Source organism: Pygocentrus nattereri, chromosome 2 (genome assembly GCF_015220715.1).
Source record: "Pygocentrus nattereri isolate fPygNat1 chromosome 2, fPygNat1.pri, whole genome shotgun sequence".
NCBI classification, from domain to species: Eukaryota; Metazoa; Chordata; class Actinopteri; order Characiformes; family Serrasalmidae; genus Pygocentrus; species Pygocentrus nattereri.
In genome coordinates this window covers 30,286,021-30,304,869 of record NC_051212.1, presented here as the reverse complement: position 1 = coordinate 30,304,869, position 18,849 = coordinate 30,286,021, and the positions used below count along the sequence as shown (strand labels likewise).

Here is an 18,849-nt window from a genome sequence, read left to right as displayed (position 1 = left end):
ACAGACAGACTGCCAGAGGTTTGCATGGCAGACATAGTTTACAGTGCGGAAGCCCTTCAGGAATGCTGACCAGTAAACAGCGGAAGACGAACGAGCTGTGAGGTGCTTGTGGTCTGGAGAGCAAAAGAAGTGCAAGTCATCATCGCTTCAAGTGCCCACCTCCCTGCTCAGGCTGTGTCAAGATGAGATGGCTTCATCTTTCCATAAGAGGCGAAAAATCCAACAGCGTCACAAATTGCTTTTGTCCTAGGACAGACTGGCACCATGCAAGGCATCCTCAGATCATACACAGGCTTGTTTTACATGACTTGGCCATAAGGTAGAGACGCCTGCTATAAAAGGTATGGGACGAAAAAGATTAATGAATCCTAACAGAGACAGTTAGTCTGGAGAGGGAGACAGATTACTTATTTTTAGACCTTACGAAACAGCAGACGCTGATGGAGGATTGTAGAGATCTACAGAATCTTAGTTCAGCTTTAGCTATTCATCCAAGACTGTGTGGCAGATCTTTCCTTTCTAATTTTCCTTCCACACACTGTATGCTTCTCACTTTGCCACACTTGCTTGATTTCTGTTCTTCCTCTAGCCAAGGAAAAAATTTTATGAGAAGTGTAGGTACACCATCAAAGGGCCCTGCGGTGAGAGCAAAAATACAAAATAACCAAACATTGTGTCAAGAATCAGAGAAAGTGATGAAAAGAGCTCCCTTTGTGTTTTTCGTGCAGTTCCTTTCATGGCTGCAGCTCCTCCTTCTTTGGGTGTGATGCTTGAAGTGCAAATTGTAACCAGGAGAACATTCACAGTGAGGGGTGTAATGTTGCCTCAAGCCAGCCAAGACCCTGTCATTTTTCCAGAGATGTATGCCTTTATCGCTGCTTTAATCATTGGTGTCCATGGCTGTTTCTTCTGTAGCAAGTACATATTGAGGCTTTTGTAATCTTGGCCTGTATATTCCTGCTTGCATGTGGAAAGTCATCCTATACATCACAGTATGAATCTGTGGTGCATGTTTGTGCAGCATGAGTACAGAAAGCAGTATAGTTACATGGTAGTTTTGTCCATGGATAAAGATCCAACCTCAGCAAGAGTAGGGCTGTAATGTTAGAGAACTCAAGAAGAGCAGAAGTATCCAAAACGAAATTGAGAATGGAACACCAGTGGACATCACTCAGGGTTTCTTCATTCCTCATCGCTCATGTGTTAAGAGAAATCTTGCACTGATCCCTTTGAAAGTAGATTAGACAAATACCTCTTCCTCTTTCATTTCATACGGTCAGGAGCAGGGTGGAAAGCAGGGCGCCATTATCAAAACAGTGGAAGGGATCTTATTAATCAAAGGAGGCCATGCATGAAACAGAAGCCCACGTTAGGCTTGTGCTGAGAAGGTGTAGTCCTCACTCTCATTTCCCTCCAGGCTTGGTAGCTGGCACCTCCCTTCAGGAAAGACCAATTATAATATCAGGTTGGTGTTATTACTGTTGATTATGTTCTTCTGAAGGCCCATCGTGCCCTGGGTTCACTTCCCGTTCACTGTCCACGCACTGTTCTCGCACTTTGAAATCCAATCCTGCTGGAGAAGAAAATCAGTGCCACTGGCACACCATAGCCCACCCTGTCTGTGACATACCTGCTTTCACACACATGTACCACTCATCATCTTCTCACGTGGTGTCGAGGGTCATGTTCCTTGGCTAGGTTGCCATATTCAGTGGTCCTCTTTAGGTGGGACTTCATTCTAAGCAAGTATATCCCATTGGTATTCCAATGATGCCATGTACTTGCTAGTTACCTTTAGGCCCCTCTTAGGACTCAAAGCCTGTTCAAAGCCGTTCTTGGTATGGGTGTTTTCTTGTCATTTCAGTCAAAATATTCCTTTCAAGAAATGGTGCATCTTCATATAATCTGCTTAATATGTTGTCTATCTTAGATTTCCTTTATTACAGATGCGCAGATTAATAAGTTTGGGTGCAGTGTATGTGTGCAGTATTAATTAACAGAAGGTCTAAAATGATGCCATAACAGAAGCACATCAGAGGAACACAGTCTTCCAGGGAGAGCACTGTTGTCTAAAGAGAAGAGGGGCGTTGAGATTCTTGCCAGCACTTAACGTCTTAGTCCAGTGGGAGTACAGGCCCCATGACATCTGATTTTAACAGCCGACTTGTTTTCTTAAGCAAGACGTTAAGAAGGGAATTTGATAAATTTGTCTTAAACACTCTGGAGAAGACTTGGCTGCCATGCTCTATTAGGCTTCAGTTCAGCCAGGTTTCACTCGGCAGCCTCTGTTTTTGGATAAAGGCTTGTTGATTGATTGAAAGACGGTGTGATGTGGATGCACGATGGAGTCATCAGGACAAGGCTAAGTGCCACTTCTTTCTGTCTCAACACTGAGGGGATATGTTGTCCATAGCCCTAAAGAATTTGGTCTGAAAATTTGCTGAAGTCATATCTGAATGGCTTGTTTTGTCCAATGCTCAATAAGAAGCCAACATAAAATCATTTCAAGGTTAATCTCATCTATAGATGCTCCACCCACACAGAAACAGGGGCATTTTGATATCGTTTGCACAAAGAGCTGGCTGCAGCTATCAGGATTCTGTCAGTTGCTTTCTGATCGGCTGTCCACACATCTGTGTATATGCACTTCAGTGTAACTTTTTCCATCATGTTTATCAAAGTTAGTCGGCAAAAGCAAACAGTTGCCTCCACATGACATTGTGATAAAAATGCGCTTTTCAGAGGAAGATATATCCATGGGAATTTTTACAGTCACCTCCAGTAAATCAGAGGGCCGTGATTGGTTCTTTGGTATGTCTGTCAAACGGCATCTTCCTGAAAAGGTAGGTGGTTCTTGGCCACATTTTGTAGTGAAAAGCACCGATTGGCAGAAGTTTGGCTTGCAAGACTGTTTCAAGGTTGACTGTGACCCAACATACACAGTACAAGAGCTGAAAATGTCAGCTGGGTGTCAACATGTCTGAAAATGCTTCAAGAATTGGACCAAACAGATCTCCCACAGATTTTCTGCTGCAGCATATTGAGGTTACATTCCATTCCTACCCTTTATTGATGGCTGTATGGCAGGGACATTTGATCAACTTGATGTTTCATCTTGTATTCCATGTCTATACATACTCCTGTTGCTGCCTTTTATAGAGGCCGTCTAAAATGTACTCGAGCATTGGGTGTCAGTCTTACATGTGCCTTAATATATAAGATATATACCATATAATATCCTATAATTGCTTGAGGGCTCAGGCTATATGAGGTGTATAAAGTAGACCAGCACTTGGAAGTTGTTAAACACGATCATGTAGCCAAGAATGTGTTCAACTGTAGCCTGTACCTTCAACACCAAGTTGGAGTTATGTGCTGCTGAAATGTGATAATTTGCCAGAATAACACACACACCCAATACTATTGGTTGAGTGAATGACTTCAAAAATGTTATCTGGCACACAAATCCTTATGAGAAGCTTTTGATGTTGCATATATATTCATCTGACAAGCATTTGCTGTGTTCGTCCGTACCCTCTTTTGTTGTAGACAGATAGAGAGATAAATGATGTTCAAAGAGCTTATACTTCGTTTTCCAATTCCACAGTGTAGTGTGCAGTCAGGACATGTTAGGAATTTCCATTTATTTTCCTGTTATCGACCAACTGGGAGGGCGGTGTTATTTTTCACCGCTCAAAGGAGTCCGGTCTTATACTGGACTCTGCTGCCTTGCCCCATCCACACTGTCACTGATGCTAACTACCTCCCGTCCATAACACCCGTGCTGCTTTTTTTGTGGTCATCCGCAACTTAGATGGTGAAATAAATATTTCTCACCATAATCGCAAAATGTGTCCATAAATACTATTTTTGCAAGTTCTTTCTTTCTAATGATGCTCAGAAAAGATATCCAAGTGTCTGTAGCTCCCCCTTGTGGATAACCTTTAACCTACTAAAATTGAGTGTAATAACAAGCCCGGTCCTTGCAAAAAAAATAAATTGTCAAATGTATGTACATGCACATTGTTTTATAGAGGCTGTGCATTGAAAATGACAAATTGCCAGACAGAATTGAGTATATGATGAAATATGACTTGTGGACAATGTGTATACTTGCCATCAAGCATATCAACCTTGAGATAAGGGTGTTATTACAGCACAAGACCATGTGATCCCTATCAAAGCCAGCCTGTTCAAATAATAGTAGATATAAATAAAAGTAAAACAGTCTAGTAAAATTACGCGCCAGTATATACAGACCTTTAGCCTCAGACCTGAAACCAGAATAATTAAAATGCTTACCACAGTAATAATCCAGGCGTAAAACTAAATGAGGTAACATGAAAGCACTGTCACATGCAATTCTAAAACCCTTTCAAGAATACTCATTAAAATGTCTGATATTTGTGCTGTTTAAACATGAATTATATCGGCTTAACATTTAATTTGTCTATGCTCTATCAAATAGATTTAAAATGAGCAACTCAAACATATTAACAGGCTATGTTATGGTAGCCATGTTTACTAAAACTGGTGCCTGAAGCTTTGGATTGGTGAAATGTGGCCAATGGTTTTAAATGGTTTCATTTTGCTTAGCAAAAAAATGGAAAGGGTCAAATCGGATCAAGAGTTTGGAATCCTAAGGGTGATGCACAGTGGCACAGAGAAAGAGACACCATGCTGACAGATTCTAGCTGGTGTAAATAGGATTTCTTAACAGGCATTGTTTTTTTTCTGTCCCTTCATCCAGTTCCACTGACAAAACAAAAACTGTGTCTGTATATATTGTGCCGTACCCTCCACTGGACGGGGTCCTGTAGGAGCGTAGGAGGTGTGGCTATGCAAAGTTTAATGCCAAATTAAAGTCTACTGAAAATAAGACTATAAAATGGTTCTTGTTTACAAATGTAAGAAATTGAAATATGTTCTCCATGGCTAGCTTGATGCTACCATAATTGGAAATCTCCTTGATACACTTGCAGAAATTAGCATTATGCTGTTGAAATCTGATGACCATGTTATATCGCATATTAGAAGGTTTCTTCATTATATATGGTTCTATCTGTTTCTGGCACAATTGGAGTATTAAGGCACACAACCTTATTGTCCTGAAAGCATCACTAAACAGATTTACAGTAGTTGCTAAAGAGAAAGCAGCTTTTTAAAAGCCCCCAACATTGTGCTATAGAGCAGTTGAACTGTGCTCTCTGGAGTGATGGAACACCACAATATACTAATCATCCAACATCAGCACTTGACCTCATTAATGCTTGTGGTTGAATGCTGTCAAAGCTTACAGCAATATTCCAACATCTAGTGTAAATGACCTGTCAGTCATGATATTAAATCATTTCAGGCATTAGGGATATTATACATGGTTTTAGTCTTATTTTCACATTTTTTGGTTACTTCTGTCATGTGGGGCCATGAAATATTATTCAGCATATTCAAGACGTATATCTGCTAAGACAGATCTGTTGTACATCTCTAACAGTAGAGGGAGGATCTTATAGATCCCTGTGGAAACAGACTTAATTCTCATTCCCATGTTTTTCTGGATTACTTGTACATTTCATGGGCCTCCTGTTTACTTAGTCCTGTTTTACATTGGCCTCTAACATTGCTCCACCACAAATTACTCACCAGTGCCCAAATGTTATAAAACTCTGCAACAACTGTATTTACAGATGGAATCAAACTTGTTAGCATGTCACATTAAACAATGTGGGTTATTCTGCTACCAATGCACAGCTCACTAACAAAAGGTATTAAAAAAAATTGGATGCCTGGTATATAGACGGCATCCCATGGGAGGATTGGTTTAGTTTCAGAATGGGAATGGGATATCCGGTGTCAGTCATGCTGGTTGCAATTTACCACCATGGGCAAAACTGCCAACTTTTCCATTACTTTCCTCCAACTCAAGGTGAAAGGGTTACACAAAAATCTCATTATCATAAAAGTGCAGGTGAGCGCAATAAGACTGTAATGTAAAGCTATCAGCATTACAATTTGGAAAGAAATGCTGGCAAACTGAGATGGCAACTTCAGTATGTACTTTCTGGATCATACTACTAGATCCTAATGTATTGTTGTACTGATACAGATCCCTTGCCAGCCAGTGCTGAGATTTGGGTATTAGCACATATTTGATTTGTCACTTTTCACATTGCTTCATGGGTGAATTCCCACACTTCTTTGGCCCATATTTTGTAGATGTTGCTTAGCAGCAATGCAGATCTGTCTTTTTCCCACTCGGCCCCCCAGTAACTCCCGCCATCTCCAGCTTGGCACAGACCCTCCAAGGCCCACAGTTGACCTCCCTCATTATGGGGCGTTTATGGCCCAAGGAGAGCAGCTGAGGCAGGGGCCCATGAGTTTGTGCATCCTTGAGAATGATTGCTATTGTTAATGGGCCCTGTCCAAGCTCTCCCCCGGTGTGACTTCTAATATGGGAAGCTTTTGTAAACACAAACGGGAGACCCCTGCGCAACAGGGGCTAACCACATAACGTAAACCGTTTAGTAAAGCAAACAGCCTGAAAATCCATTTTAATGTGCATGAAATGCTAGAAAAAACATGCTGTTCTTGTGGTACATTTGAGGAGTGAAAGACAGTAGAGATGGTTTTAACCCAGTGGAGAGATCACATTGTTTTCATGGTCCATATAGGCCACTGGGTGAATATTTGACAAGACCTAATGAACCCCAGACACATAATAGTTATGTTCAGTGCTCTTTCTCCATTTCAACTCTATTTAGCTGGTTCTGACCATTTTCTAAGAAAAGTAGGCCTGCACATGTTCCTCAGCTTCATTTGTTTGATCTATGTCTAGAAAATGGAACATTAAATGGGTGACAATCTAAGTGTCTATTTAAATAGCACCCAAGAGGGAATGGCATAATTAAGTGGGATAACAATAGTTGTACATTAATGTTTCTGTTTAATGCTGTCTTAAGGTGTGGGCAGAGGCTAGTGATGGAGAAGCCGTCTTCATCCGCGAGTTCACCCTGAGCCGCCATGACGACTTCCCTGATGATTCCCAGAATGAAGGTCCTGGAAGCCACAAGTCTGAAGATTCTGTAAGTGCTTGAATGTTAATCAAGGTGAAATGCATATTGTTGAGGAAATATCCTGTCTCTGAAATGATAGTCTCAGTCTCAAACACTCTTCCTACATGGAAACACAGTGACTGATCTCTATAGAAACCATGTGGACATGCATTCTGATTGGCTCTTTGCACATTCATGTTGGGTTTTCATCTGTCTACCAGGAAATAAACTGTATTTGTGTCTGAGTCTTATATAAGATATACTCTCTGGTTTGAAAAGCATTTGTGAAGTTCATGGCATCACATCACAAAGTTTTTCAAGAGCTTTCTTGTGCAAATGTATAGCTCATTTTAGATTTTATGCTTTGCAATTTGTTTCCGGTATGAAAACCAGCAAATACGTTCAAATTATGCATTTCCATTTTTTCATTTTCAGGACATTGCATATTTAAGTTAGTCACACAGAAATAATGGCTTATTATTGGTTATTCTGCATATCAGTCAAATGGCCCTTTCCTATGAAAGTAGGCAGTTCTTGGTCACGTTAAGTGAAAAAACACTTCAGACTCACAGATGAAAAAAAAATCGTTTTAATGGACGTTAATGTAATAAAAAATAAATTTCAAAGTATCCATTGGCCCATTTATTGTACAGTATTTACATGATGTGAGAAGTAGCTGGCATTTTTATATGGTGTAAAAATATAATAAAATGAAAAGAAAATGCAGCTGTAAGGTTTTGCCATGACAAGGTCTAGATACATTAATATGTATTATGAATTTGTCTCATTAGACACAATTGCACTTTCAAAATAATGATGATTCATGATTGCCTTATCAACATTGTCATTTTTACTAGTTTTGCAGTTTTGCCTGTCATCTTAATGCAGTCTTATGTATGATGCCTTATACTTTACGCTGTATTAATTTAGTCAAACAAACAGCTAAGAGTGTAACCTTAACATTGTCTTTTAAGTATTGCCTTCTATTACCTCATAGTTTGCAGCAATTCATAATTCCATTGCCCGGCATATATCAGACAGTCATAAAAACCTCAGTGACAACAAACATTACAGTCTTCCGCTGCTGGCACTGCCATGATAATGAATCTTGCGTGAATATGAATGTACAGTAGATGTACAGATGAGGAAAAAAGTGCATGACGCACATTCAGGGGTTGGGTTTGACATCTCTGTGACCTGGCCCTTCTGCACAGCCCTGGGAGTGGACTGCTCACAGTCCAGCTGCTTCCTAAGCCCGTCAGTCAGCCTCCTGTCTTATCTAATCGGGGCATGGTCGCACACGGCCATGATGGATGTGAATACCTCATCGCGAGCTTAGCCGCTTGGCTAGCGCTAACGTTTACGTCATAAAAAGCTGACGCACAGAAGCGCCTGTGGTGCTAAGCAGCCGTCATTTCACTCTGATCACCGTCAATGTGCTTTTGTTTGCCTAATGCAGATCAATGTTGTCCATGCTAGCTTGCCCTACCCTACATTCACAGCATATAGATTGTGTTTTAGAAGCATCCCAAAGAATCTGTCCCTCATGTCCATGAACATAATAGCATCCAGCTCTCCTTTCACATACATGCATCCTGTATTTCACCCTTAAACACTTCAATAAGAATTATGGTTCTTCAGAGTCTTGAATCAAAGCGGTTAGATCAAGCTATTTATTTTCCATGGAGAGCAGTTAAATGTTTCAAACATCTTTTATATATGGTCATAATGTACGTTAGTTTTTACGGCTCCCTTTAGTCTCTCTTTTATTGGAAATAAGTTAGCGGTTAGCTTTTTGTTTGATGTCTTACAGTGTCTTTCTCAAGTTTGTATGTGGCATGATAAAGCCTGTATACATCATACTGTAGGTGTGGCTTTAGGCATAGCCTTTGCTTTTTAATTATTGCGTGAATAATGACCTCTCGCCATGCTAACGACACTTTCCTTGTGTTAATCAAAGAGGGGAAGTTAATAGTCTGTAATTGCATTTATTTGCTTTGCCTAATTGGGGTTCTTTGAAGTTCCTGCTACACAGAAGGCATGCTTTCCATTGTATCTCATTGGAAAGTAAATCTGACCTACCTTTGCCTTCAATCCAATTAGTTTGTTGGAACTTTTAATGATCCTCTTGATGCCTGACGTCAACAAACATGAAAGGTGTACAATATCAAAATGTGTTTGAAACATAATTAAGGTCATATGTAGGCCTAGGCCACACAATCTTCCATATTGCATGTACGGGGCTCATAAGGCACATACCAAAGAAAGTCCCAGTTCGTGCAGTTTCCAAAAGGCCATTCAGTGCGAGCTGCAGATGTCATGAACTTCAGTGCCACCTACTTGGAGCAAATGGATGCCAGCTGTGACCCTCATTATGTTTTAATGTCATCACGCCATAGTTTCATTTGTGTGAATTCCAATTGAATGGCCTCAGTGAATACATTCTTACATGGCTAAACATTAACAGCTTCATAAAATGTGAAATTCGAGCGTTGTTCTTGTTTTTTTTTTATTAAGCTCAGCAGCACAGAGTGCTTGCAGGAGAAGGGTTAGTTGATAGTTCTGATAGTGTTGGCAATAATGTACTTGGCCAGTTATTGTGGAACAGCCTCTTTTGACTTGATGTACAGTTGTGTTGCCTCAGCCCCTCAAACTGTTATGCAATTATTAGTTTTACCCCAGTGCCAGAGCAATTATATGCTGCCTTGAGCGTTGTTTTCAGCTCCAGAAGTATTCCCTGTCTTGATTCATGAACTTGTTTTCAGATTTGTAGTACTATATAGATGCCTAGATGTTGGTGCGCCCTTGGCTTGTCATACTGTCATGACATGGAGGAAGTGATCGTGGGGAGAGAAAATATTTTCATTGGCTATCTAGGTCAAGCTGGACATTAATGACCATTTGGTATGGAATGATGTTGGCGCAGGAGGATCGTTGGGGGAAAAATGGACAAAGAACATTAACTTCTCTTAGCTGACCTTTTAAAAATGAAAAAACACTAGCTGAAGGCTGCTTTTACACTCATAAAGTGTGTACTCCTGTTTCTGTTTTCTTTCTCTACTTACTGTCTTTTTGGAATGTTATGCATATACACTGTGACAGTTATTCTAGTTTAGAAGAAGAGCATTATCAAATGGAAAATACTATCATTGGTGCTATCTGAGTAATCCACACATCCTCCATACCATACTGGATGGTGAAATGGGTGGCACTGTATCACCAAAGCAGAGAGGACATCCTCTTGAAACGTTTATGATGGGAGGGATGGCTCCCCAGAGAGGAAAAACCACAGACAGGCTTGCTTTCTTTAAACTTCTGTATAAATCTAAACCTTAGATTGTGTCCTGACATTAGGGTTGGCGCAAACAGCATTTTGCAGGCTTTGAATACTTGCTGGTATTTCTGAACAAGTACTTGAATACACATGGTCAAAATTTACCTTCAAAACAATCATTTTTGAAGTTTGTTTTTTAGTTGCACAACTAACAGAACAAATAAGCTTACATTTTAATTAGTCGTTCCTTCCAAACAAGCAGTGCTGGACATGCATCTTGAGAACATCAGATCATGAGCCAATCTGAACTGGTCTTCATACCACTTACACTTGATGCATAAACTCCATGAACGTCAAGTCAAATCACACACCCCTACTTCACACATTGTTCTAAACTACACACACACACACACACACACACACACACACACACACACACTCTCACACACACACACTGTGGAAGAGAACCTTTTATATCCTTTTTTCAGTATTTGGCATAATCTGAAAATACCTTGTGTGTACAATTCATGAAGAATGGACCAAAGGAATTGGCCAAAAATGACATGGAAAAAATGTCCGGCTCCATTGACTTGCAGTAAAAGAAAAGTATTTTTTTCCTTATCCTTTAAAGTTGTCATTTTGGAGATGAGTGGTTTTCTTCCAACAAGCGCAGTGGCTAGCACTGTCGCCTCACAGCATGAAGGGCATGGGTTCGATTTCCGGTCGAGTGACCAGTGTCCTTTCTGTGTGGAGTTTGCAAGTTTGCGCATATATATATATATATATATATTGTGACATGAAAGGTTTGATATAATATACCATTCTCACACTTCCACGTTCATCTACTGCAAGGAAAGCAAGACAACTCTGCTGTTGCCAAGAGAGTACACACTTCTAATTTTTTCGACTATTAGAGCGGGAGGGGCGACGAGTAAAAAAGGGTCACCAAATATACTTTAGGAACATCTGAAACGTGGAGTTTGGACCAAGTCTGAGTGACGAGATAAGTGGCGTAGCTGTGCTGACCTACAGTGAACTCAACTCTTTAAGTACATCCTAACAAGCTTTAGCAGCATTAAATCACAATCCTCATGACTACAGTGCCGTCAAAATCATATTTAAGTATTAGTACGTTTCCAAGCAACATAAGTGAAAGAAAGAAGTGAGTTCATGTCAGTTATAACCCTGATTTAAACAAAAGTAAACCGAGGACTCTGTGAGGCATTGGAAAGTGAGGGAGTGCTATCTTTCTACGCTAGCTGTTTTTAACAGCTGGCTAACTTGAAGCAGCTCCATCACTCACACAACACGGAGAATTGATGATATTGTAGATCAAACACGACACAAAAGCACCGTTTTTAGTTTAAACGTACCTGAAAGAAGGATTCTGTTTGTCTGGTGTTACATTTATTTCGGTTCAGCCCTCAGACTACTATTGGTGTCTGAATACTGTGGTGTGGTAGGAGTGATGGCAGTAAGGTGGTGTGATCCATCACTGACCTACTGAGCCAGCTAATGTTTGCTGTTCGTACTAAGTTGACTTTGTTGAGAAACTGAACAGTTTAGCACTGTTGTTGGCCACTTGTTTAACATTTGTAACGGGATAGCCTGTGGCCGTGCTTTTCCAGCTGATATAAACAGCTCACCAGACACTTTCTCCCACTGTCCCATGACAGATTGGTCAAATGTTCCATTGTTTGGTGATTGATTGTCGTATTCCGACCATAAAGGATAGTTTAGAACAGCGATTAACCACCCAGGAGTAAAAAAAAGCCCTCAAGCTTTAAAGAAATAATGATTTGACATTTACCATGATATGTTTTGATATTGAGCGGTATGAATTTTGTTTATCGTTATAACATTTTTGGCCATATCGCCCAGCTCTACTTTCAGTGTAAGTTAATGTAACAAGAGTTTATTTGAAGTTATTCTGGAAAGTTTCTGTTGATCCATTTATCAGCTGCCGTGTTCAAATGATGTTAAAAGTTAAAAATCAGCTGAAATGGAGATTTTTTTGGTCGGTAGTGATATATATGCGCTCTACAGTGTCTTTCCCTGATGAAGGCTCACACTAATATGCTTTGAGAGATTTTCATCCATAGCCATGTTAAAATAATACCTTTTTACTCAAATAAAGAGTGACATAGATTTTTCACTCTTGTTAGAACATGCATTTATAAGCTTTTGTAGGTTTATGTCAGTTGTCATGAAAAGTTGAATGCTACCCTTAATACAGTGTTGGCATAGTAATTTGCTATAATGTGATTATCTTGTTGATTTGAAAGTTGCAGATCAGCTCCTGTGCTGTAACAACTCTGAGTGAAGCAGAATCTTCTGTGATACAGCATTAAAAGCTTAATAATAATTAAAGCCCAGTAAAAGCACTGCTGTTTGTGCTGAAAGGTTTTAAACGTGCTATAACCCTGTTAGAAAAAAGGCAGGAAAAGAGCTGATATTCCCTCCTGAAGCAGTTGCAGGCCCTTGGTGGTTGAATGCAGTACCTGGGAAAAATATCACCATACTAACATATTTGAGAAATGTTATGAAACTTCTCATGGCTAAGTAGTATATCAACCTGTGATCAAATAATTTCTTAGCTTCAAATCATTTTTCAGTGCCCACACACATGATTTATCAGGCCTTTCCTTGTGGAAAACGATTCTGTTTGTTGCACTATGAAGCGAGGTGCCATGAATGGCTGGCATGAATTTATGATGCATTCAGCTAACCAGATATAGTTTGTTTAAATTCTTTTTAACATTTTCCATATGTGTGTATGTAACTAACTGTTCTAAAAAGCGTTCTTTGATTAAATGTGTTGTAGTTTAGGCTAAATATTTTGTGGATTAAAAAGGATGAAACTTATCAATACTCAATAGAGAACTAAATACTAGTGTAAGAAACAAGCATTCAAATAGTCCAGTTATTCAAGGTAGGCATACCTGATGTTAAACCAAACACAGAATTATTTCTGCTTGTGTTTTGAAAAAGCCTACTTTAGTGTTGCAGTGGATCTAAATGACCACGATCGTTTGAGATGTGTACAGCATTAACATCATAGAACAGTGATCTCTTTCAGACATTTTTGATACTCTTGTTTTGGTATTTTGTGTTCAGTTGACTTTACTGAGGCAGCTTATACCTATTATTTTTCAGACTCTAGCTTTTGCTAATCCTGGACTAAGAGATGATAAGAGCAGATTTATTTACTTTAGATAGGGCTGATTATTGAATGTTGGACGCTCTTAGATGAGCTTCTGAACCCAAGAACCTTATGTTCTACCAACAGCAGTATTAGTTGCACTCTTAAAAATGAAGGTGCCAAAACAAGCTTCTTTGAAGTGATACCATAGAAGAACCACCTTTGGTTCCTTAAAGACTTTTCAACTGACAGTTTTTTAGGGAACCAAAAGTGGTTAATGGCCTGTGGCCATCCCTCCAGAGAATCTATTTCATTTTTTTTTTTAAGTGTATGCAGTTAGATGCCAATTTTAAAATAGAACTTTGAGGCACTTAAGGTGGGGTTATACATGTTTATATGATGGAGTACTGTAGCATGCCTGAGTCAAGCACCGTAAGGACATGGTCTTCTGCTTATCAGCATCTTTTTCTCACTGCCAATGTGGGTAAGGGCCAGATACTCCAGTCACTTGTATAATGGCAAGCTACTTGTCTGTTTAAGCAGCGGGTAACAGTATACAGGTAACACTGAGAATAAATTCCATATCTGAGATTTCCCCCATCAGAAGAGCTTTTATTCCTGTAGATAAAGTTGCATTTGTGCACAGGAAGCCCTGATAACTGTGGTATGCAAGACTGAAGCACCAAACCATTACTCTAATTGTTTTTCTCTCCACTGTAATGAGCAGACGCTTGGCCAGAACCCACTCCTGCCTCCTTGGCACTGCACACACCTCCCTTCAGCCTGCCAGCGCTGACGAGCGCTGGCCTTGGACGTCTTTCTGGATGGATGGTCAGGCGCTATGTCAGAATCACAACAGTGGGGGAGTATTTTTTTTGCACCATTTGCACATCTGCTAAATAGTGTTTCTTTTCAAATTCTGTGGGCGCATATGATACACATGCTACATCCCTGCCTGTCTGGAGGTCAAAGGTCATTGTTTCTGCCATGACAAAGAGCAAAATTTGACCATCTGTGTTATACTTGTCTTAGCCACGCCAGCTGTGTTGTGGGTGAAGCTTCAGCACACAAATGCTGCCCAATTAAATGCCTAATTTAGCCCTTAATTGAGGGAATGAGTTGTTGGATTTGGCAGCGTGTGCCACAGGTCAGGTTTTAAGGCTTGGCTTTGGGTTGACCTTGTTCTTTGTTCCACTGTCCGTATTGGCCACTTCTGCAGAGTAAATGGAATTGCTTTTGTCTTTTCTGAACATCTGTACTCATTAATTTGTCATGGAGAGATAACTGGTCAGAAGGGGAGACTAAGTGACTGATTAAATCTTGTGAGCAGTGAGCTGGTGGGTGGTTTTTCTGTAAGTTTGAGTAAAAATGGTTCAATTGATAAATAAATGTGAAAAAACATTACATGTACATTACATTAGGTTGAGTCTCTTCATTAGGGGGAACCTCAAGGCCCTAATGAATTGTGTGAAATAAAAAAAAATCTAAGTTTTGGTTAATTTTTTGTTTAACCTTTTAAATGCCAGCGGGCCCAAAATGTTATTACACAGTTTTGTAATCCAAGAATAGTTCGGCCAGTTTGCAATTAAGTTGCTGTTGTTACTGAATAATAAGACAAAGAATGTATGTAAGCCTGGGATTTTAAGTAGTTAACATAAACTTCATGCTTGATGTTTTTAAACTTGCATATATTTTAGTAAATATCTCTTACTAAAAGGGTTACATTTTTCAAATGCCCAGCAAAAAGTTATTTAATTAGGATTTTATTTTCTTTATGGGATGTTGGTAGATACAGGGAAGCGAGCTCTCCCATTGGTTAGGGCTTCAGAAACTGGACTGAAGGCCTAATGTCATTGTGGCATGCGCCTGCCCTCTGGGCTCTGACGATGACGGCTGCGAGAGCCGGCAGGAAGGCGGGGCCCAAACACCCAGCAGTGACGAAACTTGGCGAGGACAACAGAGAGAGAGTTGTGAGTGTAGAGGGGGTGGAACGCAAAGCTCAAGCTCCCCCGATGGACAAGAGTGACAGGAGTCACGGGAGTGATAGCGGGAGGAGGAGGACGATGATGGTGCCGACAAGGAGTGAGTCCCGAGCCACGTTCGACCCAGACGGCCGAGCTGCCAGCTAGGGGCAGTAACGAGGAGACAGAGCAGTGAGCTCTCATTCCCTCTTGGCTCTGGTGCTGGCGCTGCCCTTAATGAGAGCCAGCTGATTCTGTGAGCACCTTTTAGAAAGAGCTGACAGGGAACAGAGTGAGAGAGAGGGACAAGCAGCAGCAACAAGAGGACGGAAGAGCTGAAAAGCTTGCGTGAGAGGCTGAAAAGTCTAGTAAGCATCAGCCACTGAAAAGTGGCCAGCTTAGTGTTGGTTGGTTTTGTTTGATTTGTGTTTGTTTGAATGTGAAATTAAAGAAACGGCTGCTGCAGCTCTGAATCCTGCCTCCAGTGTCCTCCTTGAGCCTGGGGTAGCACATGCAGTGCTACAGTGGTGCTGAAACCCGGGAGGAGGACGCCAACACACCGAGGGAGTCTCCACAGCAGAAGATAAGGCTGCAAGATGCCTTCCAAGATACTGAAAAGCACGGAAGCAGCTTGAGGAGCAACAGGTGGCAACCCGACAGATGGTCAGGAGCCTTGCCCATGGACCGGCTTGGTTCTCCCACCCTGCACTGGGTCTTTCCCCAGTGGGGTGCAATGGCTCAGACTGGGTTCCCGGCCTGAGTTGGGTGTTGGGGGTATGTGGCATGCGCCTGCTCCCCAGGCCCCGAATATGACGGCTGCGAGAGCTGGCATGAAGGTGGGGCCCGAACACCCAGCAATGATGCACCTTGGTGATGACGTCGGGGAGAGAGCCGGGAGTGTGGAGGGAGCAGAGCGCAAAGCCCAAGCTCCCCTGACGGATGAGAGTGACGCGAGTCACAGGAGTGACGGCAGGAGGAGGACGACAATGGCTTTGTTTGGTTTGTGTTTGTTTGTGAAATTAAAGAAATGGTAGCTGCAGCTCTGAATCTAGCCTCAAGTGTCCTCCATGAGCCCAGGGTAGCACATGTGGTGCTACAGTCATATTAACCAGCAGCCTAATCAGAATAGCAGAATCAATCACATTTTGATTTATAATGGGTGGGGCCAACTTTTCTGAGAAGGAACACCACTCTGCTAGTCAGTCTGAAAGTTCTAGATAAGCCATACTCTAAGCAGGTTTCAGTCACATATTAAAGATGTTATAAGCTTCAGATAAATATAAGAAAAATATTTTACAAACTTCAGATGTCTAGAGTGAACAGCAAATGTTAACGCTAACATACCAACAGAGTTCCATAGAGGTGCTAGCAGAAATTAGCATTACTGTGAAGGTGCATATATTTTTAAGTCTTTTTATGGGCCAAACTGAAGGGCTTGCTGTAATGGTCACGGTTCACCACAATTCTTAAAAAAAACAGAAGTGGTTCTTCTATGGCATTGCTCAAAGAATCATTTTTGCACATTTATTTAGGGTAAGGAATAAAGTAGCCACACAGTCAATGTTCATAACTGCTCTTATTTTAAATTGAAGCTGAAAACTTTAATGACTTGATTGTTCAGGTGCATATGTATGCTTGGTTTGACATGAATACTGTTCAGCTTGGTCAGCCCTTGTGTAATTCATGGCAACTAAATAGCTATTTGTGACACAGCTGTGATGGAATGCTAAGCTGTGGAGAGAGTGCTGGGAATCCGTGTGAGTTGCTGGAATGACTGCGCCATCCTGGGCACAATGCTCTGTGGTCATTTTGTTAGTGGTGTGTGTTTGGTACGGAGCCCTGTTTGCAAAGTCCATCCCTCTTTGTGCATGCAGTCTAACCCAAGTGCACCATGGGTGTTGGCAGGGAGCTGTTGGCAGAGACTACAGGGTCAGTGCCCACAAACTAGTGATGTGTGCACACGAGCAGCACAGTTTTCAGTGCAATGCAATCAAAATTGTATTGCTCTTTTTTTTAGCCCTTTAGCTGTGTTTTTAGGTGTCCAGGCAATGAAGCCTGGACATTTTACATTGGGTTATTGTTTTTTGTGTATTGCACTGCAAAATACAAACACCACAAGTGAGCATCACAAATAAAGTACACTGATATATTATTTAATACTTTAAAAAAAATGAAAGAACAAAAGTGTTCAGAAACATTAAAAATGTGAAAAACATCACCTGTTTCACCTGCTGTTTAACCATCTGGGTTCTAAGAGTTTTAATGTGCCTTTAAAGGCACTTGCATGACATAATACACGTTATATATCACAATGTTAAGAACAATCTTAACTCTCTATAACGAGGCTCCATATTCTTAATATCTCGTGTGAAAACATAGTTTTATTCACATGGAATAAAATTTCACATGCAATAAGTTTTTGGTGCTTGAAATTGATTTTCCAAAGTCTTAGGTTTGCAAAAGTAGTGGAATATATAAATAACACAAAAATATTATACTTGGTCATTTGTTTACTGAGGAAAATTATCCAATATTACATAATTGTGAGTGGCAAAAGTATGTGAACTTGTAGGATTAGCAGTTAATTTGAAGGTGAAATTAGAGTCAGGTGTTTTCAATCAATGGGATGACAATCAGGTGTGAGTGGGCACCCTGTTTTATTTAAAGAACAGGGATCTATCAAAGTCTGCTCTTCACAACACATGTTTATGGAATTGTATCATGGCCAGAACAAAGGAGATTTCTGAGGACCTCACAAAAAGAGTTGTTAATGCTCATCAGGCTGGAAAAGGTTACAAAACCATCTCTAAAGAGTTTGGACTCTACCAATCCATCATCAGACAGATTGTGTACAAATGGAGGAAATTCAAGACCATCATTTCCCTCCCCAGGAGTGGTCGACCAACAAAGAACACTCCAAGAGCAAGGCGTGTAATAGTCGGCGAGGTCACAAAGGACCCCAGGGTAACTTCTAAGTAACTGAAGGCTTCTTTCACATTGGCTAATGTTAATGTTCATGAGTCCACCATCAGGAGAACACTGAACAACAATGGTGTACATGGCAGGGTTGCAAGGAGAAAGCCACTGCTCTCCAAAAAGAATAATGCTGCTCGTCTGCAGTTTGCTAAAGATCACATGGACAAGCCAGAAGGCTATTGGAAGAATGTTTTGTGAACAGATGAGACCAAAATAGAACCTTTTGGTTTAAATGAAAAGCATTATGTTTGGAAAAAGGAAAACACTGCATTCCTGCATAAGAACCTTATCCCATCTGTGAAACATGGTGGTGGTAGCATCATGGTTTGGGCCTGTTTTGCTGCATCTGGAACAGGACGGCTTGCCATCATTCATTCAATAAAGAATTCTGAATTATATCAGAGAATTCTAAAGGAACATGTCGGGACATCTGTCCATGAACTG

General features: G+C 40.7%; 1 protein-coding gene across 2 annotated transcripts in view; it reads left to right on the top strand.

Annotated features, from left to right (window-relative positions):
• LOC108436215 (ADAMTS-like protein 1) overlaps positions 1-18,849 on the top strand; it is a 164,235-nt gene that overhangs the window by 56,880 nt on the left and 88,506 nt on the right. For both annotated transcript variants that reach the window (XM_017712567.2, XM_037545809.1), the window contains exon 2: positions 6,960-7,082. In XM_017712567.2, coding sequence (XP_017568056.2) covers positions 6,960-7,082 — 123 coding nt within the window. The remainder of the gene's footprint in view (positions 1-6,959; positions 7,083-18,849) is intronic.